Source organism: Sphaeramia orbicularis, chromosome 12, assembly GCF_902148855.1.
Source record: "Sphaeramia orbicularis chromosome 12, fSphaOr1.1, whole genome shotgun sequence".
NCBI lineage: Eukaryota > Metazoa > Chordata > Actinopteri > Kurtiformes > Apogonidae > Sphaeramia > Sphaeramia orbicularis.
In genome coordinates this window covers 60939708-60963375 of record NC_043968.1, presented here as the reverse complement: position 1 = coordinate 60963375, position 23668 = coordinate 60939708, and the positions used below count along the sequence as shown (strand labels likewise).

At 39.9% G+C, this 23668-nt stretch overlaps 2 protein-coding genes across 2 annotated transcripts in view; both read right to left on the bottom strand.

Annotated features, from left to right (window-relative positions):
• The window catches only part of LOC115429228 (uncharacterized), a 23970-nt gene extending 430 nt beyond the window's left edge, over positions 1-23540 (bottom strand). Inside the window, exons 1-17 of the mRNA XM_030148505.1 lie at positions 23464-23540; positions 13045-13369; positions 12859-12928; positions 12578-12681; positions 12213-12482; positions 12018-12111; positions 11813-11880; positions 11472-11690; positions 11274-11339; positions 11052-11180; positions 10748-10825; positions 10535-10618; positions 10180-10257; positions 9980-10057; positions 9816-9899; positions 9509-9595; positions 1-6930 (exon numbers count right to left, since the gene is read on the bottom strand). The exon at positions 1-6930 is cut by the window's left edge and continues 430 nt beyond it. Coding sequence (XP_030004365.1) covers positions 1-6930; positions 9509-9595; positions 9816-9899; positions 9980-10057; positions 10180-10257; positions 10535-10618; positions 10748-10825; positions 11052-11180; positions 11274-11339; positions 11472-11690; positions 11813-11880; positions 12018-12111; positions 12213-12482; positions 12578-12681; positions 12859-12928; positions 13045-13170 — 8565 coding nt within the window. The 5' untranslated portion in view covers positions 13171-13369; positions 23464-23540. The remainder of the gene's footprint in view (positions 6931-9508; positions 9596-9815; positions 9900-9979; positions 10058-10179; positions 10258-10534; positions 10619-10747; positions 10826-11051; positions 11181-11273; positions 11340-11471; positions 11691-11812; positions 11881-12017; positions 12112-12212; positions 12483-12577; positions 12682-12858; positions 12929-13044; positions 13370-23463) is intronic.
• Positions 1-23668, bottom strand: part of large1 (LARGE xylosyl- and glucuronyltransferase 1) — a 216217-nt gene that overhangs the window by 169423 nt on the left and 23126 nt on the right. The gene's annotated exons all lie outside the window — the stretch shown is intronic.

The following is a 23668-nucleotide window of genomic DNA, read 5'->3' as shown; positions in this document are numbered from 1 at the left end:
ACAAACAATGATGGGCTGGTGATCCATGAGTTCTAATGTGTCCAAGAGGGTGTTGAGGTTTGGCAAAAACTTTTGCAAACCGAAATCTGGGGGTCTATACACAGTGGCTATTAGCACTTTGACTGGTGCGTCAATTTTAATAACAAGACATTCAAGGTCTGTGACATGTTGCGTGCACCTCGGAGACTCTGCCGTCAGAGTGCTCTTGCAGTACACAGCAACTCCACCACCGGCTTTTGCCGCCATGTCCGGACATGCGGTGTAAGACGCCCGTCTACTGCGTTGAAAAATGTTGTGTCCCTCCAGAAAGAAGGACTCTGATACAGGGGACCCTGACAGATGCGTCTCGGTGAGACACAACACATCTGCCAACCTGAGTTCGTGATGCACCCTCAGGTCCACCATGTGAGATGGAAGCCCCTGCGTGTTGTGGTGGACGATTGTCACAGTGGTCTCTGTTCGCTCAGTCGACTTCATGTGATGCAGCAGCGGAGTGGTGCTCTGGAAACTCGCACTGCGCATCTGTTCCAGGGCTGTTGTGATTGCCGGGTCGGCATAAATCTTCTTCTCATCAAAGTCTGTGACTGTGAGACCTTGAAGTGATGTAGTGCGGCTGAGTGCCACGTACGCCATTCCCGGTTGAAAGACACGTTTAAGACTCACGACAGCTGACGTCACCGTCATCCCTTGAACTTTGTGGGCCGTACACGCAAAGGCCAGCTTGATGGGGAACTGACGTCTCACAACTCCGCCCTTGTTCCCAATGCTCTCCTCGGATCTCTCGATGTACGCCAAGTTGTCCGAGGGGCCAAGAAGCTTCTTCCGAAGAGTCTGTCCTGCCGTGGGGTTGTCCAGCTGCAGTCCAAGAAGTCTAACAGTTCTTGGGTCATGTCTGTCAGTCACAATATTGGAGATGGTTCCGAAGGTTCCGTTGACGAGACCATCCTCCACGTTGAGATTCCTGATCAGCATAACACGTGCTCCTTGAGCAGCCAGTATGCTGTCAGGCAAATCTCTTTTGGTGCCCTTCACCTTGTGCACGGGCACCTTCTGGCCCGTCGTGACGTCTTTCTTGTAGTCCTCAGCTACAATGTTGACGTCATCTTGGAGTATAGTGGCTACGGTCGCCGCATTGTGACTGTCCACCTGTTTGTTAGTGGCAAAGATGTGCAGCGTTTCTGCTGGACAATCCTTGCCGTCACTAACTGTCTGCATAAGCAACCGTCTGTCTTGGTCGCACAGAGCATCTTGCTTTCGCTTGATTCGCAGACGGTTGAGGAGTTCGGCGAAAGCTCGATCATCCTTCTGGCGCATGATCTCCGTCAGGTTGACCATGGTGAAGTGATCTCTCCAGAGATCAAACTCCGTCTCCTCATAAACGCAGAGCGGCTTGGCTCTACCCAACGGTGGCAGCTGGTAAAAGTCGCCAACAGCGAGGACAGAAATGCCACCGAATGGTTTTCGGTTTCCCTTGATCTGTTGAAATCGCCAGTTGACGTAGGCGAACAGCTTCTTGGAAACCATGGAGATCTCATCAATGATGAGAATTTCCACAGAAGATAAGGTTGCTCTGACTTCGTCAAGTGCATTGCCCAGGCCCTGGTACGGCGGCTCCAGGGACCTTGGGAGCTTGAGGACTGAGTGCAACGTTTTTCCAGCGATGTTGAAAGCTGCCGTGCCTGTGAATGCGGTCAGCAGCACAGCGGGCTGGGACATGTCGGCCATGTCACGGAATCTCGGGAGCTCTCGAAGAATCCTTGTTGCCTCCTCATGAATGCACTTGATAACGTGGGACTTGCCACAACCAGCTCCACCCGAGACAAAGTAGTGAAACGGTTCTGGATCGTGGCCCCACACGCGTCGAAGGCACCATTGCCGAACGCTGTAGAAGACGCACGCCTGGGTCTCATTCAGACTCTGAAACATCTTGCGGACAAAGTCCGGACTCAGCCGAGGCGCCTCGATTCTGGGAACCGGTTCCCCAACATCCAGGACTTCGTAGTCGGGGACAGCGTCTTCTTCATGCTCCTCTGGGACGATTTCTCGCAGATTAAGACACTCGTCCCGGTCCACCTCAACCTCGGGCGCAAAAGCGTTCCACGCGTTGAGGACAGCACCACTCTGAGCGCTCTGGAGTGCCTTGTCCATATTTGCGCCTTTTCCTTCGTATCGCTCCATGTTACGGTCCACGATACGTCTGACAGCGTTTCCCCGCCACCGACCACGTTTGTAGAACTGTTCGTACGTGGGGTGACCCTCGTCCTTCAGTTCGTAGTCGGATCTGTGGGGGAGGTACAGCTTCAGCAGTCGTCTGAAGTGCTTCTCTGGCACCTTGGTTTCAGAGAAGCGGGCGAATCGGATGACTGCTGGTTTTCCCGTCGTCCTCTTTGTGATGAAGCCTTTGTCATCAAGAAGGGGTATGGCACTTTCACGCTGTGCTTGCTGGCCGTAGACTACCCTGTAGTCCGACGCAAACTCGGCCAGACACATGACTTCAAATTCGCGAGTCTGCGGTCTGTAGAGGTACTTGTCAGGCACCCCCAACATCCAGACCTCCTCAGACTCTGGTGCCAAATCCATGAGTCGATTCATGGGAAGACTCATCTTCAGGCCCTCTTCATCAGTGGAAAGAAAGATGACTGACCGCGAGCACTTTTTCAGCGGTAGACTGCACGTGCGAGCCACCGCCTCTTGGGCACTTACCTCCCTGTGCTTCGCGTACGCCTGCATGATGGTCTTCATCTCATCGCGCTGGTTAATGTCGGACTCTCTGGTGGTCATGATGACATTATTCAGGAGCTCTGTCATCTCGTGCTCCGGCTTGCTGATGTAGGACATCATGTACATGGCACAACAGTACTCATCGAGGACGTACTGGATGTCCATGTTGGCGTTCCAAGCGCGGAGCAGGTCTGGGTTGTACGCGTTGACCCAACAATCCTTTGGATGTCGCTTCAGCTGGATTACGCTACCGCTTGTCAGGTTTTGGGCAAGTTTCATGTATGCCTCGTGCTCCAAGTCGCAATGGCGGAGGAGATCTGACAAGCTTTCGAACGAGGCGTTCGGATCCATGAGGACACGCCTGATTGCCTGAAGCTTATCCTTGGCCTCCTTTTGCTGCCTTTGGATCATCGCTTTCCATACCTTTCTCTGCCCTTCCTGATCTTGACCTTCTTCCACGCCGTCGCTTGGCAAATCCACGGCGCACGGCTCGGTGATCCATGTGACGTCCATCGGCAACTTGGGGAAGCCAAAGCGACACGACACATTTCCCTTCCTGCAGGACGAGGAGTGGTTCCTGCTGTGCACCTGAACCTCGGAGACAATTTTGTGGAGCTCCGGGTCCGTCTCAGGGTCAGGCATCTGACAGGAAATGTAACAGTCGATGAACTTGCACACCTTCTCGTCGATGTCCTCACCGTAGACGGGTGCATTTTTAACCCAGACCAGCATGTGTATGTGTGGGCTTCCTCTGGCCTGAAACTCCACACGATAAAAGAAATCCTCTACCTCGCCTATCGGCTGTGCCGTTGAGAGGATTAGTTCCGACATCAGAGAGTCCACCCGCTTTTCAAACATGCGCATCACCGTGACGGGGTTGCTGCGCAGAATGTCACACTTGGCTTTCCAGTCCAGCTCTGAAAACTCTCCAAGTGTCTGACCTTGCTGAGCTTTGATGACCTGAATGACTTCAGGCCATCTCATCTCAGCCGCCGAGAAGGTCAAAAAGAATGTCGGTTTGCCCATTTGCCTGAGCATCGCGTGTAGATCTTTCAGGCTTTTGTGCCAATACGCAGGCGTGCCTCTGAGAGGCTGCATGAACCGTGTGGCCTCTTTTGCCTGAATTAATCTCTCCACCTCCTCTTTGTCCTGGAGCATGGAGTTTTTGATGACATTCCCATCTTTAGTGAGCTTCTTTCCTTTACGCATCTGAATGGACATGCTGCTTCTCGCGATGTGCGTCTCAGTCACAAACTGCGCAAAGAAAAGATAGCTCTGGTCTTCAGCAAAGCGCCTATCTGCCCCAAAGAGCCTGGCATTGAAGTACCTGCTGGGAGACAGTTTGACGGGCCTGTCTTCATCCAGCGTGTTCTCCCCTGTGGGAAACTGGATGGGAAATGCCATGGCTTCCAGTTTGGGGATCGCAAAGAATCCCACTGGTTTGTTGCCTTGGGCGGGGGCAACACTGAATATGCCGTCACCATAAGAAAGAATTTCTTGCGATATATCCGGTGGCTGCATGCAGGTGTCCAGAGCAAGACCAGGTCTTAGCTCCTCCTGCTGTTCCGCGGTTGTGTCTGCAGCTAAATTGCCCTGGTCTAGGTCAGTGTAGCTGTCAGACACTTGTAGCAGCACCTCGTCAAGTATGTCCTCTCCCCACTGCGCAGCATCTGAGCCATCATGCTGCGAGTCTTGGTCGTCGAAGACAGTTTCCCCCGTGATATCCTCAGACAGGATTTCCGGCCTAATGTCTGGTGACGGCGCGTCGGTGTCCGGAGCAACACCGGGTCTCGACTCCTCCCCTTGTCGGTCAGCTCGGTCGGGCTGCTGACTCCGTTGTGCGTCTGTCTCTGATGCTTGCAGCAGCTCCTCATCAAGCATGCTGTCCTCTCCCCACTGTGCAGCATCTACACGGTCGTGCTGCAAGTCTCGGTCCTTGTCCGGCTCGTGGAGAAAGGTTTCGAACGTGGCCTCCTCATTGATGGTCACGTCTGCGTACTCAGAGTGTTGCTCTCTGAGTTTTGCCAGGGCTGCCAGAACGTTCTTCATGCTGACAGTGTAAAAGTGCTGGTAGCCTTTGAAACGAATGTGACGCTTCAACTTCACCTGCAGTAGCTGTGCTTCGCTATGGGGACGTGGAAGACTATTGACGACGTTTTCCACTTCTGACGGAACACACACGACGGCTCCGTGGACAGCTCTCTGTTGGCCTTTCGGCAAGGCGATTATTTTTGCAAAGGGGAGGATTTTCGCGATAAGCTGTCTTTCCAGCACATTGAGTTTGGCCAACTCCGCGGGAATGGGTGCCAACTCCAAATTGTTCGCTACTGCATGTGTCGAGATCCTCCCTCTGCTGAGGTGGCTGTCACAATTGTGGCAGATCCACTCCTGCAGTCTCTCTGGCGGAAAAGAGCAGGGAAAGGAACACTCGGCATCACAAACGTGAACATAGCTTCCGGTCAAGCAACCTTCTGCCACTTTAACACTGGCAGAGTATTTCTCTCGCTTACATCGCTTGACTTGATTCGGAAACATTATCCTGTGGCAGACTGTGCAGACATACGTGGGTCCGTGACTGACGGTTGCACGAAATGCTGCTATTGCTGCCGACATCTGAGAATTGAGCACTGGCTGGTGAGGGGTTCCGAGGTGTCGGTATTTCCTCTTGATGCTCAGTGCTCTCTGCCATTTCATACGCAGTTGAAAGCCAGCGTCGGTGGCCAACTTGCGTCTTCTGAGTTGGCTACAGCGTTGGATGTGATGTAGCCTAAACTCAGGATCCGTCTTGTACCTCTGGACAAGGTAGTTTTTTCGTCTGCTCTTAAAAGCAGGATCTGTGTTGTACCTCTGGACAAAGTACTTTCTCTGTTGGGTCCGAAAAGAAGGATCACAACGGTACCTCTGGACAAGGTAATTTTTCCGTTGGGTTCGAAAAGAAGGATCGCAATGGTACCTTTGGACAAGGTAATTTTTCCGTTGGGTACGAAAAGAAGGATCGCAACGGTACCTTTGGACAAGGTAATTTTTTTGTTGGGTCCGAAAAGAAGGATCGATATGATACCTCTGGATAAGGTACTTTTTCCGCCTGCCCTGAAATGTAAGATCTGTATGGTATCGCTTTACCAACCGTTCTCTTATTTGCATTTTAAATTTTGCGTAATAATTGCGAAATGATGACAGCCGTTGTTCACGATGGCCGTCTTCCACATAGTGAATTTTCTGTGCCTGAATTTTTTTCTGACGAAATTCGGCACAGCTGGCATACCTCATCCTTTCATTATGACTTTTTTTGGTCCATCTGAGTTCATGAGACACCACTTTGTCTTCCGCTGGTGCCTGTTGCTGACGTGCTCTCCTCATGGCTTTTTGCCTCTGGGCCTTGCTCATTTTGGAGAGCTTTACTGACGCTTGTGGGACAGCTGTTGAACTTCTAAGGTCACCCCCAATCTTACCTGAGACAGCTGCCCCACTGTCTGATTGCAATACAGGGAGAGCAGTTTCAGACAGGTCATCAAGGACTTCGGTTCCCGCAGATTGTTGAGGATGGTCACTGGGGCTGTCAGTGTGAAAAGAAACAGGGACAAACTCGTAAGTAGCAGAGTCTCCACGATCTCTGAAGAGTGTGTGGAGGTGGTCAGCCATGTCACAGAGTTCTGTGAAAGTCATGACAATCGCCTTGCCATGATAAGAAGGTAAGCCTCTATGGTCTCTGGAGTGGGAATCGAACACTCCATACCTCCCGGACTTGCTACGGAAAACAGCAATGACCTCCGGAGCGACGAGGATTAAAGCATGGCTGACCTCTGCTGATAGACACTCCAGCTGGGTGGCAAGTGGCAACCCCAACTGCAGTCCTCCAGGGCTGGAAGCTTTCAGACAGCCACAGAAGATGTCACGCTTATTGACATAGTATGAACGTCTGTCTGTTAAGACTTCACCTGGCATCTCCTCGACAGTCAGGTGATTGCTCTGGAAGGTCTTCTCATGAATCAGTTTCCATTTGGTTCTAGTATATAACGAGTCTCCCAGTTCCAGGACTCTATCGAGTGCAGTCCTGGTTAAATGACAACCCTCAGCGTGGAATGCCAAAAAAGTCAGTGCATTACAGCTGCACTGATGGTTACGCGAGAATACGTCATACTTATCGTCATCCTGACAGTGACTGGCCTGGATTGACTCCACACGCTGAGTCTTGCTCCTGGTTTTATCCTGAAATGTTAAAAACATGAATTTTATTACTTTTTCAAATTTCTTGTATCTATCTATCTATCTATTATAATAAATTATACACATCGACCAGCGCTATATGTCAAGTGTCATGAGATAATTGACAATTTGATAAAGTGATGATTTGGTACTACATAAAATGTGATTGATTGAGACATATAATACATTATTTTAATGATATATTTTTTAAGAATATTAATGTGTATTACATTAACATTAATTTAATATTTAAAGGTTTATATTTAAATATAATTATTATATTAATATTATTTAATGATATTTGTCATTATTATTACTGTTATTGTTATCACTGCTATTATTATTATTATTATTTCCATTGTTTATCATTTCATATTATTATTTACAGAATTCTGTCTGAGAATGAAAGTATTTCTGATTCTAGGATTAGTTATAGCTGCTGTAAATAACGAAGCATGTGTTCTAAACAAAACTTTTCTTGTATTAATTCATGAGTTAAACTAGTATTTTATTATTATTATTATTATTATTATTATTGTTGTGTTTTTTTTTTGTTTTTTTTTTTTATATTTGCTTTTATTAGCAACTGCTATAAGGTCAACAGAATGTTAACCTTTAGGGGCCCCATAGTCACGGTCCCGTGACTCAATCACATGATATTTTCAACACACTGTAGCGTCAGAAGCCCACATGTAGACCACTGCAGATTGCATCTGAAATGTGGACTTGAAACACTCTCCCACTTTATATTTGATGTTGGTAGAGCAAATACAACCGGAGATATGTCATTTTGAAACTGGAGGAAATAAACAGGAATAAAATGAGGTGGGGGGGGTGTTATATTTCTTACCATATCTTTGTAAATTTTTGTCCATTTTCAAAACGGAAAAAACTGGCAGAATCTGTGGATTCTAATCCACAGACTGCATTAGCATTACAGGTAAGGGTGAGAATAACCCCCACCTGAACCATATGCAGAAATCGGGAGGACCGGGGGTGGGATGGTGGGGAGAGGTAGGAGAATACCTGAGAAAATGCCAAAGTAAAGATCTGCTTTTATGTCAAAAATCTGAGTATAGTTTTAATTTATTACAGTTCTGATTTTATATACCTAATATTTGGAACCAATATTCACTTTTAAAGTCTTTGAAAGGTTCATTAAGCATCTTTGTGTTATCTATGCAATAAATTACATGAATATTTCAAATCAGATTTTATATTTTTTTGTTTTTTGTCCTTTTATAGTTATATAGTAGGTTAAATTTAAAAAAAAAAAAATAGACAGATGAGATAGATGAAGTTGTGCTGAAAAAGAAAGATACCAAACATGGGTATAATACACATTTCTTTCTATACTATATAAAGGTCAAATCAAAAGTACTCAAAAACAGCCAAAATAGGTTCAGACCCAAAAGGGTTAATATTTCATTCCTATTTCTGATAATCACACTACCTATAATTGGCACTATCCCATATCAAACTACTCGGTCATACAGGGGTTGGACAAAATAATGGAAACACCTAACATTGTGGCATCATAGAAGGTGTTTCCATTATTTTGTCCAACCCCTGTATACTTTAAAGGGTGAGAGACACTGGTTCTGTACTAAGCATTTATGCTTTTGAATTGAAGTAAACCACACAGACACAAAACAATTATCACTTGACTAAACAATAACGGTGTACCTGAATGTAAATTGTACCACAGTGGTTCCCAACTTTTTTTGGCCTGTGACCCCATTTTAACATCACAAATTTCTGGCAACCCCAGATATTCAAAACTGAGACTTTATTTGCTAAAATCAATTTGTTTTTGATCATGTAATTTGCTATACTATGTTGCAAATAAATGTTAATTTTAGCCGACATTTAGTCTATATAATGTATATTGCTATGGACAGAGGCAGTAAATCCAGGTGTAGATTTCTGCACAAAGGGAGAATTGGATTTTCCTTGGTCAGGATATGTACAGTCAGTCCAGCCGTGATTTACAAGGAGGACAATTAATACTGAACAAACAAGAACTGAAACTATAAACTATGAAAGAGCTGCAGCATATGAAACTGACCACAATGAACATTTGACAGAAACAGTACCACAGTGCTGCATTTTCACAGCCACAGTTTGTCATGTCCTTTCAACTTCAACTTTCAACTTTATTTATCCTTAGAAAAGGAAATTCGGTGTGCAGCAGGGGTCATAAACACATAAGCACATACACAGAAACTCATACTCATAAACAGCACCCCCCTATGCCACCCCAATAAATTACATAAAACAGGACAACACACAATGGAGCCACTCCCCTTCCCAACACAAGTAAAAGAACAGGTCCAATTGGGCAGTACACAAGTTAATTGCCATATGGCCACGGGCGTTAAAAAATAAATAATCACATAAAAGATTTTAAAAATTGACATAAGAAAAAAAAAAAAATAAATTATGTATTGGGACTGTCTCTGTCAACTCACCATATATTTTTTTATTTGTGTGTTTTTTTTTAATCAATTACTAGAAATTTCAGGCAACCCCATGGTTGAAAAACACTGATGTAGCGTGTCCACTAAAGGAATGAACTTACCTCTTCTGTAGGTGCTTCAGATGAGGTGGATGCAGCCGTCATGAACCAGGGTGACTGGGCCCTGGATGGAGTCGGTGTTCGGGTCATCTGATAAATGAAAATACCAGTGAATCTTCAAATATAAAGCAACTTCATCCAGAGACAAATCAGCACATCTATTACATTAATTCAACCCAAAACTCTTTTAATCACCTGCAGACAATTCAGATGTGCTGAGAATGAGCTGGTTATTGTAGCATAGATTTATCATAATATAAACCTGGGCTGAGTGTTTTGTGATTTTGTGATTGTGGAGAGGAAAATATACCTTCTCAGGTGAAGGAGGATCACAGTCCACATCCATGGTGGTCCAGGTCTGTCCATTTGGGGAGGGGGTCGGAACCTTGGCCGCCTGAATACACAGAGCAGCAAAATGTCAGTGAAAGGAAGATTTTCAGATGACACATTTTATTAAAGAGGATTAATCCTTACCTTCGCAATCGGAGAACAGACGGGGGTGTCTGTCTCACCCAAACTGCAGGACAATCTGGCTGGGGGTGAGTCAACCAGCTGATGACAGATGAGAAAGAAAAATAGTAAATTTAAGTGTGGACAATGTAGATGTCTCAATGAAGACACTGAATAAGCTGCCAGTGTTCAGCGTTTGTGTCAGTGTGTGGTCAGAGGCTTACATTGTACACTGCAGTTGGGAAGCGGGGGGGGTGCCCATCCAGGGTCCTGGGCCGTCTTACTGCTGCCGGAGCAGCCACCTGTGCCATCAGAAACAGAAATGTTATTAGACAAGGCTCGAGAAACACTATATGTTATAAAATGGTTGTTTTTATTGCTTCTCTTTTAGACAAACATGAGTCACAAATGTATTTATTTATTTTATTTATATATATATATATATATATATATATATATATATATGTTTTCAATCAAATTCCAACCCCAAAGTTTCATTAATACTTTGCAGTGCACAAAGTCAACAAGAAAAGGAGCGACAACTGCATTCATTATATATGGAGAGGAAAGAAAACTTACTGCCTGAGCTGAGGAAGCAGGGTCAAAAGGGGCGTCGTCCTCATCCGACCTCCAGGAACGCGGGGCTGGAGGCATTCCAGCCGTCTGACAAAAGATCATAGCATTTTAGACAATGAGGATAGTCTACTCATCTCTGTGAAGACACTGTGAATGCTGTAAATGAATGAGCTGCAAATATACAGAGTGTGTCAGTTGTGACAGGAAGTTATGTACCTCGTTCACTGGAGGACGGGGGCAGGGAGGGGTTCTGTCACGCGGGCGGGACCGACGCTTAGCTGAAGAAGACGCCACCTGTGCCAACCAAATAAGATACCAATTAAACCAACTTGAATAGGTAATGAACAATTTAGAACTGTATTTTACTGTGGCTGATTTCAATCAAAGACTATTATGTGTTAGTTTTACTTTATTAAAGGTGATATTGAAAAGCATTTGCGGAGTTAACTGTCAGGAACCGCATGTTTGAAGTTTCATTAAAGCCTTCTACAGGAGATAAAATGTGAATCATTAAACTTACCTTCTTTGGCTTTGGGGAAGGCTGAAAGTCCGCCAGGCAAGACAGGTGAGAGGGAGAGACTTTCTCCATGGCACTTAGGACTGTGCCACTGAACCAGACTGGGTTCAGTGGAAGGAAGCTCTCCTCCTCCTGTAAAACACAAAACAGACACTACTGATTACAGTTTGTCTTGTCAAAAAACAACCAGCAACATCCTGAAGGATTATCTGAAGAATCACAAACCTGCTGATGAGCCATCCTGGGCTGGGGTGAATCTCTGGACGTGGGAGGTTCCCAAGGATGGCTCGTCTACAATGATAAAAAGCATCACATTGAATTAAAACAACAGTTAAACTGTCATTAGTACAAAAGTCAACATTTTATCACATGACATTTCACAATGATGCCACAATTTAAGTCAAAAATTATCTTATCAATTACCTTGCTGCCCTGACCGATGGTCCTCCACTCACGGGGTTCAGGGCTGGGTGGAGCACGGAAACTCTCCCTCACAACCAGTTTAGGAGTGACTTTCCTAACTGGAGGTGACGGCTTGGGAGAGACCCGGGGCGTAGGAGGTGGTGTCTCCAGTTGCTCAGTGGCAGCAGACCAGAGCAACTGGACGAGGATCCCCATCCCCTCTCGATCACTTAGATGGACCTAAAGAAATAAGACATTAAAAAAGACAGAGACAAACAGTTTTAATGTAGCTGAACATCTGGTGTGGACTGAACTTTTCAAGTCAACAACAACTTTGTTTCTCACAAAAATATTGTACTTACACCATCCTTGCTCCACAGCACCAAATTGCTCAGGGGGAAGTGCTCCACAGCAGTGAAGTACTTCACACCTTGAAAAAAGAGAGGAAAAAAAAAGACATGGATCATCATGGCACAAATATATCCATTAAGAATTGTTAAAATGTAGTTCGTATCTTTGTTTTATTGAATAAATGAAATGAATGAAAAAAAAATCTTGTTCTCCTACCCATACGAGCAGCCACACGTCGATATTCCTGCCTCAGCAGGTCCTGGTGTTGGGCGTCAACAACCAGGCTGGGCGGGAAATCAACGACAAAAACCTGCACAAAACAGAATGTGAAAATAAGAATACAATATCATGCAAAATAATACACATGTTCACGAAGTCAAAAGCTACAAAATATGAAAGAAAAAAACTTACCTTGGACCAGCGGTTGCCACAAGTAGAAAGAAGGTTGGCAAAGTCCACTCCGGCCATGTCAACAGTGGTGCTGGTGAGGTTGTTACTCGGGGCCATAATGCAGACAGCATCAGGAGCACGAGGAACTGCAGCGTGCAGAACCTCGGTGCGGATCTCTGAAGCAGACGCGCCCGGGATCGACAGGAAGCCAAAGCTCAGCTGAGACTCTGGCATCCAGATAAAACCATCTACAAGAGCACGTAGATGGGAGTCCCCGACAATCAGAACAAACTGCAAAAGAAATACCACAGCTTTAGCATGAAAATCACAAATACAGTACTTATAAAGTACTTCCATAAGAAACTGAACTGCAACAATAGTGATACCTTCTTGCCAGGGATCTCAGGTGGAATGACCAACTTGTGGCCGCGCCCAGTCAAGGGTGAAGTTGGCCATTGAAGGACCCTGTGGCGGTAACCAGTACCGCGGCCTGTTTACAAAAAGACAGAGAAAATGACGGTTAAAAAGGAATTTCAATCAGAAACAGATCATACAACAATCACTGTTTTCCACTAGTGAATGAGAACAGGAGAATCAATTTTAAATCGGTGTTATACTAAACAAAATTAGGTAAAATATCTAATGATAAAAACAGCTGGATACTTACGTGCATGAAAGCTAGCACGCACTTCATCCGCTCTCCAGAACGGTCCGGCCAGCAGGGTGGATCCAACCGTCTGTTCAACACAGAACAAACATGTTAAACTTGACTCTGTGTGGATGCTGAGAGTCTGTCATACTGAAGACACTGTGGTTTGTTTAAATGAACACGTCAGCTCTGCTGCAAACATACGTTGTTCCGTGGAGGGCGGGAGCAGGAGGTTGCGTCCATGGGCGGAGGTGGGGTGGGCATCTCGGACGCGTCAGGCTTCCTCCAACGCTGCTTCTGGGCCTCAGAGCGTCGTCCCTTGCGAGGCATCTTGAAACACACACAAAAAGGAGAGGGAGGGAGAGAGAGAGAGAGAGAGAGAGAGGGAGAGAGAGAGAGATGATGTATGTAGAAAAATGTGTGTAGTGTGTAAGATGAGATGAACTGTGTTAAACTGAGGTGAGGTGTCGTGAGGTGTCCAAACGCTGTCCAAAGGCTGTCCAAAGGCTGTCCGAAGGTTGTCCGAAGGCTTTGATCAATCACCGAGGCGGCAATAGAAAGACAAATAACACTCAGTTAGCTAAAAATCACTGAATGAATATTACACTATATTTAATGCCATCATCGTAATAGAAATACAAAATTTTTTTCATGCAACACATCTTAAACAAACTACATATTATACTACTCATGCCCTAAATGAAAGATAAAACTGATTCTAACATAATGGAACTAAGAACTGGTTCTGGGATGCATGTTACTTTAATTTTAACATCAAAAGTCCTTTAATTACACATCTTTCACGTCTTCACCGCCACAATTTGAGGGAGAAAAATGCTTCAAAGCTCCTGTTTAACCACACTATTTTTAAAGCAGCACTATGGGGCACAAGCAATATTTTATCTGTCCATATAACACTCAGTTAGCTAAAATCACTGCTATAAACTAGTTAACCGCAAAACTAGCAGCAATACATTCTAAATATCTACTGTCTTCAATATGTCTGTGTGGACACAAAGCAGTTGGATGAAGTCAAGGGAAGGTTAACATCTGGTCCAAAACATTAAATCGCAATAATCTACACCAAACGTAGGTAAATACTTATATTTTCAGGAAAATGTATTTTGAAATGAGAAAAAAATTGTGGGAAAAAAAAATTTGAGGAGTTGTATGAGTGTAAATGTTTGGAAAATGACAAAGGGTTCTGTCATCATTCTGGGTTCATTTTGTGAACTCTCATAGGCTAAATAAACTACATTTATTCGAATACATTGATAATTGACTATTATGTTATTTATGTCATATTCTAAACACACAGTATTTAAAATTTTGTAAAAAATAATAATAATAATAATAATAATAATTTTAATGTAATTTTTGATCATCCTAATATGTTGCAGATTGCTTGAAATGCTGTCCATCCGTGACTGAAAATAGTGAATTTTTTTTTTTTTTTTAAGTTTTTGGATTGAAAAGATGCAACACAAAATCTTTAAATTTTGAGAAAGAGAGCCTAACACATCATATTTTTATGTTGTAACTTGATATTTTTAATTCAAACTGAAGAACAGACTTTAATCTGAGATTAAAGTTTTTCCATCTGTGACAATCAGCACTGACGACAGTGCACTGCCCAGTATAGGTTTCAGCTAAATGACAAGTTTTTATTCTCTAATAATATTTATTGTTAAATACAAATTTATACTTATTGAATATAAATGAAAAATTAAGTCATATATTTAGGCTATTTTAGCTTTTAAGTTTAAAAAAAGTGAAGCAAAGCTATAAATCAAAGCTTTGAAGTTCTTATTAACTGTCAACACTTCAGCAGTGCAAACTTATTTTTAAAATATCCCTTTGATCACATGGTACTGAAGTTTACACTTATCATGATATGCTTAATAAATGCATATATCTATGCAAAAAACATTAGAATATACTGTTAATATTATTTGTATGTTGTAAATATTGTTTAAAAAAGTATTTAAGTGAAATAACTAAATAAATCATTGAAATAAAAAATGTTTAATTTGATATTTACTTTTGTTGTCCATCCGTGATGCTGCCATTTTTCAAAACTCTAGCTATTTAGGTACAATCAAATATTTTTTTCACCTAACCCATTATTCAGTTGTAAAATAGAAGGTTTAAGGTATACACTGAATACATTTTAGAATGAAATTGTCACAGGAACTTCAGTTTTGAGAACTTTGTAATTCTTGCAAAAAATACATGCTAATTTTCTGTCCATCCATGACGCAGTAGGTTTTTATATTTTTCATTTAAAAATACCTGAAACTAAATTTTGCCCTTTCAGTATGTTTAAAATGACATTTAGACATTTCGAATTATGTGTAATATTTGTCTGGTTCAAATGTTATGAATCAAAAAGTAGTGGGCTGTCCACCCATGATATGCTTTTTAAAAAATCGTCAGAGCAGCTTTAATATAACACAACACCTGGACAATGATTAAAGTACTTTGACAAATGTCTAAAATCTACTGTCACTGCTGACTCAAACTCAAATGGCTAACAACTATTTTACAACAGAAGATGCATAAAAGCCTGACAACAGGTAGAAGTGAATCAAAGTACTAAATTCCTTCTTGCTTAGAACTCAAATAAGACATGTTTGCTCAGAGAAAGTGTCCCATGTGCCCTGCACGCATGGGCACATACACACACACGCATGCAGGCAAACAGACACATGTACAAATGTAAATGTTAATGACACCTCTGATATTCAAATCCGTCTAGCTGATGTGACCCAGGCAGAACAAATGCATACATGTTGACAACGCTAAGTAGTTGGAGATACGAACTGCCTCCTGTCTGGTTCAGTTTTTTTTTTTTTCCTGTCCTGTCCAACTAGTGGATAACTGTAGTTTTTACAAGTAGCTTTTACACTGTTTTTAAAGTAAACTCCATGAGGCACAAGCAATATTTTATCTGTCCATATAACACTCAGTTAGCTAAAATCACTGCTATAAACTAGTTAACCGCAAAACTAGCAGCAATACATTCTAAATATCTACTGTCTTCAATATGTCTGTGTGGACACAAAGCAGTTGGATGAAGTCAAGGGAAGGTTAACATCTGGTCCAAAACATTAAATCGCAATAATCTACACCAAACGTAGGTAAATACTTATATTTTCAGGAAAATGTATTTTGAAATGAGAAAAAAATTGTGGGAAAAAAAAATTTGAGGAGTTGTATGAGTGTAAATGTTTGGAAAATGACAAAGGGTTCTGTCATCATTCTGGGTTCATTTTGTGAACTCTCATAGGCTAAATAAACTACATTTATTCGAATACATTGATACTTGACTATTATGTTATTTATGTCATATTCGAAACACACAGTATTTAAAATTTTGCAAAAAATAATAATAATAATAATAATAATTTTAATGTAATTTTTGATCATCCTAATATGTTGCAGATTGCTTGAAATGCTGTCCATCCGTGACTGAAAATAGTGATTTTTTTTTTTTTTTTTAAGTTTTTGGATTGAAAAGATGCAACACAAAATCTTTAAATTTTGAGAAAGAGAGCCTAACACATCATATTTTTATGTTGTAACTTGATATTTTTAATTCAAACTGAAGAACAGACTTTAATCTGAGATTAAAGTTTTTCCATCTGTGACAATCAGCACTGACGACAGTGCACTGCCCAGTATAGGTTTCAGCTAAATGACAAGTTTTTATTCTCTAATAATATTTATTGTTAAATACAAATTTATACTTATTGAATATAAATGAAAAATTAAGTCATATATTTAGGCTATTTTAGCTTTTAAGTTTAAAAAAAGTGAAGCAAAGCTATAAATCAAAGCTTTGAAGTTCTTATTAACTGTCAACACTTCAGCGGTGCAAACTTATTTTTAAAATATCCCTTTGATCACATGGTACTGAAGTTTACACTTATCATGATATGCTTAATAAATGCATATATCTATGCAAAAAACATTAGAATATACTGTTAATATTATTTGTATGTTGTAAATATTGTTTAAAAAAGTATTTAAGTGAAATAACTAAATAAATCATTGAAATAAAAAATGTTTAATTTGATATTTACTTTTGTTGTCCATCCGTGATGCTGCCATTTTTCAAAACTCTAGCTATTTAGGTACAATCAAATATTTTTTTCACCTAACCCATTATTCAGTTGTAAAATAGAAGGTTTAAGGTATACACTGAATACATTTTAGAATGAAATTGTCACAGGGACTTCAGTTTTGAGAACTTTGTAATTCTTGCAAAAAATACATGCTAATTGTCTGTCCATCCATGACGCAGTAGGTTTTTATATTTTTCATTTAAAAATACCTGAAACTAAATTTTGCCCTTTCAGTATGTTTAAAATGACATTTAGACATTTCGAATTATGTGTAATATTTGTCTGGTTCAAATGTTATGAATCAAAAAGTAGTGGGCTGTCCACCCATGATATGCTTTTTAAAAAATCGTCAGAGCAGCTTTAATATAACAACACACCTGGACAATGATTAAAGTACTTTGACAAATGTCTAAAATCTACTGTCACTGCTGACTCAAACTCAAATGGCTAACAACTATTTTACAACAGAAGATGCATAAAAGCCTGACAACAGGTAGAAGTGAATCAAAGTACTAAATTCCTTCTTGCTTAGAACTCAAATCAGACATGTTTGCTCAGAGAAGGTGTCCCATGTGCCCTGCACGCATGGGCACATACACACACACGCATGCAGGCAAACAGACACATGTACAAATGTAAATGTTAATGACACCTCTGATATTCAAATCCGTCTAGCTGATGTGACCCAGGCAGAACAAATGCATACATGTTGACAACGCTAAGTAGTTGGAGATACGAACTGCCTCCTGTCTGGTTCAGTTTTTTTTTTTTTCCTGTCCTGTCCAACTAGTGGATAACTGTAGTTTTTACAAGTAGCTTTTACACTGTTTTTAAAGTAAACTCCATGAGGCACAAGCAATATTTTATCTGTCCATATAACACTCAGTTAGCTAAAATCACTGCTATAAACTAGTTAACCGCAAAACTAGCAGCAATACATTCTAAATATCTACTGTCTTCAATATGTCTGTGTGGACACAAAGCAGTTGGATGAAGTCAAGGGAAGGTTAACATCTGGTCCAAAACATTAAATCGCAATAATCTACACCAAACGTAGGTAAATACTTATATTTTCAGGAAAATGTATTTTGAAATGAGAAAAAAATTGTGGGAAAAAAAATTTGAGGAGTTGTATGAGTGTAAATGTTTGGAAAATGACAAAGGGTTCTGTCATCATTCTGGGTTCATTTTGTGAACTCTCATAGGCTAAATAAACTACATTTATTCGAATACATTGATAATTGACTATTATGTTATTTATGTCATATTCTAAACACACAGTATTTAAAATTTTGTAAAAAAAAAAAAATAAAAATAAAAAATAATAATAATAATAATAATAATAATTTTAATGTAATTTTTGATCATCCTAATATGTTGCAGATTGCTTGAAATGCTGTCCATCCGTGACTGAAAATAGTGATTTTTTTTTTTTTTTTTTTTTTTAAAGTTTTTGGATTGAAAAGATGCAACACAAAATCTTTAAATTTTGAGAAAGAGAGCCTAACACATCATATTTTTATGTTGTAACTTGATATTTTTAATTCAAACTGAAGAACAGACTTTAATCTGAGATTAAAGTTTTTCCATCTGTGACAATCAGCACTGACGACAGTGCACTGCCCAGTATAGGTTTCAGCTAAATGACAAGTTTTTATTCTCTAATAATATTTATTGTTAAATACAAATTTATACTTATTGAATATAAATGAAAAATTAAGTCATATATTTAGGCTATTTTAGCTTTTAAGTTTAAAAAAAGTGAAGCAAAGCTATAAATCAAAGCTTTGAAGTTCTTATTAACTGTCAACACTTCAGCGGTGCAAACTTATTTTTAAAATATCCCTTTGATCACATGGTACTGAAGTTTACACTTATCATGATATGCTTAATAAATGCATATATCTATGCAAAAAACATTAGAATATACTGTTAATATTATTTGTATGTTGTAAATATTGTTTAAAAAAGTATTTAAGTGAAATAACTAAATAAATCATTGAAATAAAAAATGTTTAATTTGATATTTACTTTTGTTGTCCATCCGTGATGCTGCCATTTTTCAAAACTCTAGCTATTTAGGTACAATCAAATATTTTTTTCACCTAACCCATTATTCAGTTGTAAAATAGAAGGTTTAAGGTATACACTGAATACATTTTAGAATGAAATTGTCACAGGAACTTCAGTTTTGAGAACTTTGTAATTCTTGCAAAAAATACATGCTAATTTTCTGTCCATCCATGACGCAGTAGGTTTTTATATTTTTCATTTAAAAATACCTGAAACTAAATTTTGCCCTTTCAGTATGTTTAAAATGACATTTAGACATTTCGAATTATGTGTAATATTTGTCTGGTTCAAATGTTATGAATCAAAAAGTAGTGGGCTGTCCACCCATGATATGCTTTTTAAAAAATCGTCAGAGCAGCTTTAATATAACACAACACCTGGACAATGATTAAAGTACTTTGACAAATGTCTAAAATCTACTGTCACTGCTGACTCAAACTCAAATGGCTAACAACTATTTTACAACAGAAGATGCATAAAAGCCTGACAACAGGTAGAAGTGAATCAAAGTACTAAATTCCTTCTTGCTTAGAACTCAATTCAGACATGTTTTCTCAGAGAAAGTGTCCCATGTGCCCTGCACGCATGGGCACATACACACACACGCATGCAGGCAAACAGACACATGTACAAATGTAAATGTTAATGACACCTCTGATATTCAAATCCGTCTAGCTGATGTGACCCAGGCAGAACAAATGCATACATGTTGACAACGCTAAGTAGTTGGAGATACGAACTGCCTCCTGTCTGGTTCAGTTTTTTTTTTTTCCTGTCCTGTCCAACTAGTGGATAACTGTAGTTTTTACAAGTAGCTTTTACACTGTTTTTAAAGTAAACTCCATGAGGCACAAGCAATATTTTATCTGTCCATATAACACTCAGTTAGCTAAAATCACTGCTATAAACTAGTTAACCGCAAAACTAGCAGCAATACATTCTAAATATCTACTGTCTTCAATATGTCTGTGTGGACACAAAGCAGTTGGATGAAGTCAAGGGAAGGTTAACATCTGGTCCAAAACATTAAATCGCAATAATCTACACCAAACGTAGGTAAATACTTATATTTTCAGGAAAATGTATTTTGAAATGAGAAAAAAATTGTGGGAAAAAAAAATTTGAGGAGTTGTATGAGTGTAAATGTTTGGAAAATGACAAAGGGTTCTGTCATCATTCTGGGTTCATTTTGTGAACTCTCATAGGCTAAATAAACTACATTTATTCGAATACATTGATACTTGACTATTATGTTATTTATGTCATATTCGAAACACACAGTATTTAAAATTTTGTAAAAAATAATAATAATAATAATAATTTTAATGTAATTTTTGATCATCCTAATATGTTGCAGATTGCTTGAAATGCTGTCCATCCGTGACTGAAAATAGTGAATTTTTTTTTTTTTTTTTAAGTTTTTGGATTGAAAAGATGCAACACAAAATCTTTAAATTTTGAGAAAGAGAGCCTAACACATCATATTTTTATGTTGTAACTTGATATTTTTAATTCAAACTGAAGAACAGACTTTAATCTGAGATTAAAGTTTTTCCATCTGTGACAATCAGCACTGACGACAGTGCACTGCCCAGTATAGGTTTCAGCTAAATGACAAGTTTTTATTCTCTAATAATATTTATTGTTAAATATAAATTTATACTTATTGAATATAAATGAAAAATTAAGTCTTATATATTTAGGCTATTTTAGCTTTTAAGTTTAAAAAAAGTGAAGCAAAGCTATAAATCAAAGCTTTGAAGTTCTTATTAGCTGTCAACACTTCAGTGGTGCAAACTTATGTTAAAAATATCCCTTTGATCACATGGTACTGAAGTTTACACCTATCATGATATGCTTAATAAATGCATATATCTATGCAAAAAACATTAGAATATACTGTTAATATTATTTGTATGTTGTAAATATTGTTAAAAAAAAAAAGTATTGAAGTGAAATAACTAAATAAATAATTGAAATAAAAAATGTTTAATTTGATATTTACTTTTGTTGTCCATCCGTGATGCTGCCATTTTTCAAAACTCTAGCTATTTAGGTACAATCAAATATTTTTTTCACCTAACCCATTATTCAGTTGTAAAATAGAAGGTTTAAGGTATACACTGAATACATTTTAGAATGAAATTGTCACAGGAACTTCAGTTTTGAGAACTTTGTAATTCTTGCAAAAAATACATGCTAATTTTCTGTCCATCCATGACGCAGTAGGTTTTTATATTTTTCATTTAAAAATACCTGAAACTAAATTTTGCCCTTTCAGTATGTTTAAAATGACATTTAGACATTTCGAATTATGTGTAATATTTGTCTGGTTCAAATGTTATGAATCAAAAAGTAGTGGGCTGTCCACCCATGACATGCTTTTTAAAAAATCGTCAGAGCAGCTTTAATATAACACAACACCTGGACAATGATTAAAGTACTTTGACAAATGTCTAAAATCTACTGTCACTGCTGACTCAAACTCAAATGGCTAACAACTATTTTACAACAGAAGATGCATAAAAGCCTGACAACAGGTAGAAGTGAATCAAAGTACTAAATTCCTTCTTGCTTAGAACTCAAATCAGACATGTTTGCTCAGAGAAAGTGTCCCATGTGCCCTGCACGCATGGACACATACACACACACGCATGCAGGCAAACAGACACATGTACAAATGTAAATGTTAATGACACCTCTGATATTCAAATCCGTCTAGCTGATGTGACCCAGGCAGAACAAATGCATACATGTTGACAACGCTAAGTAGTTGGAGATACGAACTGCCTCCTGTCTGGTTCAGTTTTTTTTTTTTTCCTGTCCTGTCCAACTAGTGGATAACTGTAGTTTTTACAAGTAGCTTTTACACTGTTTTTAAAGTAAACTCCATGAGGCACAAGCAATATTTTATCTGTCCATATAACACTCAGTTAGCTAAAATCACTGCTATAAACTAGTTAACCGCAAAACTAGCAGCAATACATTCTAAATATCTACTGTCTTCAATATGTCTGTGTGGACACAAAGCAGTTGGATGAAGTCAAGGGAAGGTTAACATCTAGTCCAAAACATTAAATCGCAATAATCTACACCAAACGTAGGTAAATACTTATATTTTCAGGAAAATGTATTTTGAAATGAGAAAAAAATTGTGGGAAAAAAAATTTGAGGAGTTGTATGAGTGTAAATGTTTGGAAAATGACAAAGGGTTCTGTCATCATTCTGGGTTCATTTTGTGAACAACAGAAGATGCATAAAAGCCTGACAATAGGTAAAAGTGAATCAAAGTACTAAATTCCTTCTTGCTTAGAACTCAAGTCAGACATGTTTGCTCAGAGAAGGTGTCCCATGTGCCCTGCACGCATGGACACACATACACACACGCATGCAGGTAAACAGACACATGTACAAATGTAAATGTTAATGACACCTCTGATATTCAAATCCGTCTAGCTGATGTGAGCCAGGCAGAGCAAATGCATACATGTTGACAACGCTAAGTACAGTCTACTCTCGTTATACCGCCAACTTCCGTTCACGGCCAAATTGGCGGTATAGCGAAAATGGCGTTACAACGGGTTGCGTCCTTAATGTGGATGTCTTTACTATATGATGTCTATGCTGCCTCCGTTAACCCGTTGTAATTGCGTTTCTAAATAAATCTGCGCCGCCGCGCACCTCGGTGGTGCCGCGCCGCGACGCTGGCGGTATAACGATCGGGAAATCAATGGTATAAGTGTTGTTTGTGCATGGAACGGATGGCGATAGGCGGAAATGGCGGTAGCTAATGGAATAATGCATTGGGGATTTTTGTGCAATGGTTTTGGTCGGCGGTGAGCGAAAATGGCGGTATAACGACGGGCGGTTTAACGAGAGTAAACTGTAGTTGGAGATACCAACTGCCTCCTGTCTGGTTCAGTTTTTTTTTTTTTCCTGTCCTGTCCAACTAGTGGATAACTGTAGTTTTTACAAGTAGCTTTTACACTGTTTTTAAAATAAACTCCATGAGGCACAAGCAATATTTTATCTGTCCATATAACACTCAGTTAACTGGTTTATAGCCGTGATTTCAGCTAACAGCAAAATGAACAAAATGTCACAGACCCACAACCTCACAGCTCTGCTTAGTCCATAAAAAAATGCAATTTGAGACACTGAAGTCCACAAATCCACACATTAAACTCCAATAAAACAGAAAGAAATCCGTCAAACTAAACAATCAAAGCAATTAATTGATTTCAAACACAAGATGAGATGAACATACCAAGTCACCTTTCTCCACAGAGGCGCTTTTAGCAGAACAGTAAGCTAACCATTAGCTAACAGTTAGCCATTCACATCACTCAGTACTAGGACACTTTCAAAGATAGAAAACCACACAGGCATAGATACATTCAGTGTCTAAAGCACAGGTACTCACCGTTAGCCGGATCCAGAAATCCAAAAGTCCAAGGAAATCCAAAAAAGAGGCAATGGAAAATCGAAATCCGCAGATCAACAGTAATCCAATTTATCTCAGTGCAGGCAGAGTGAGCAGCAGACACACAAAATGGTGGCGCACTACCGCTGGACACTCTAACAGTGCTGTATTCATTCAAAATGGATGTTTCACCAATCAGAGCACA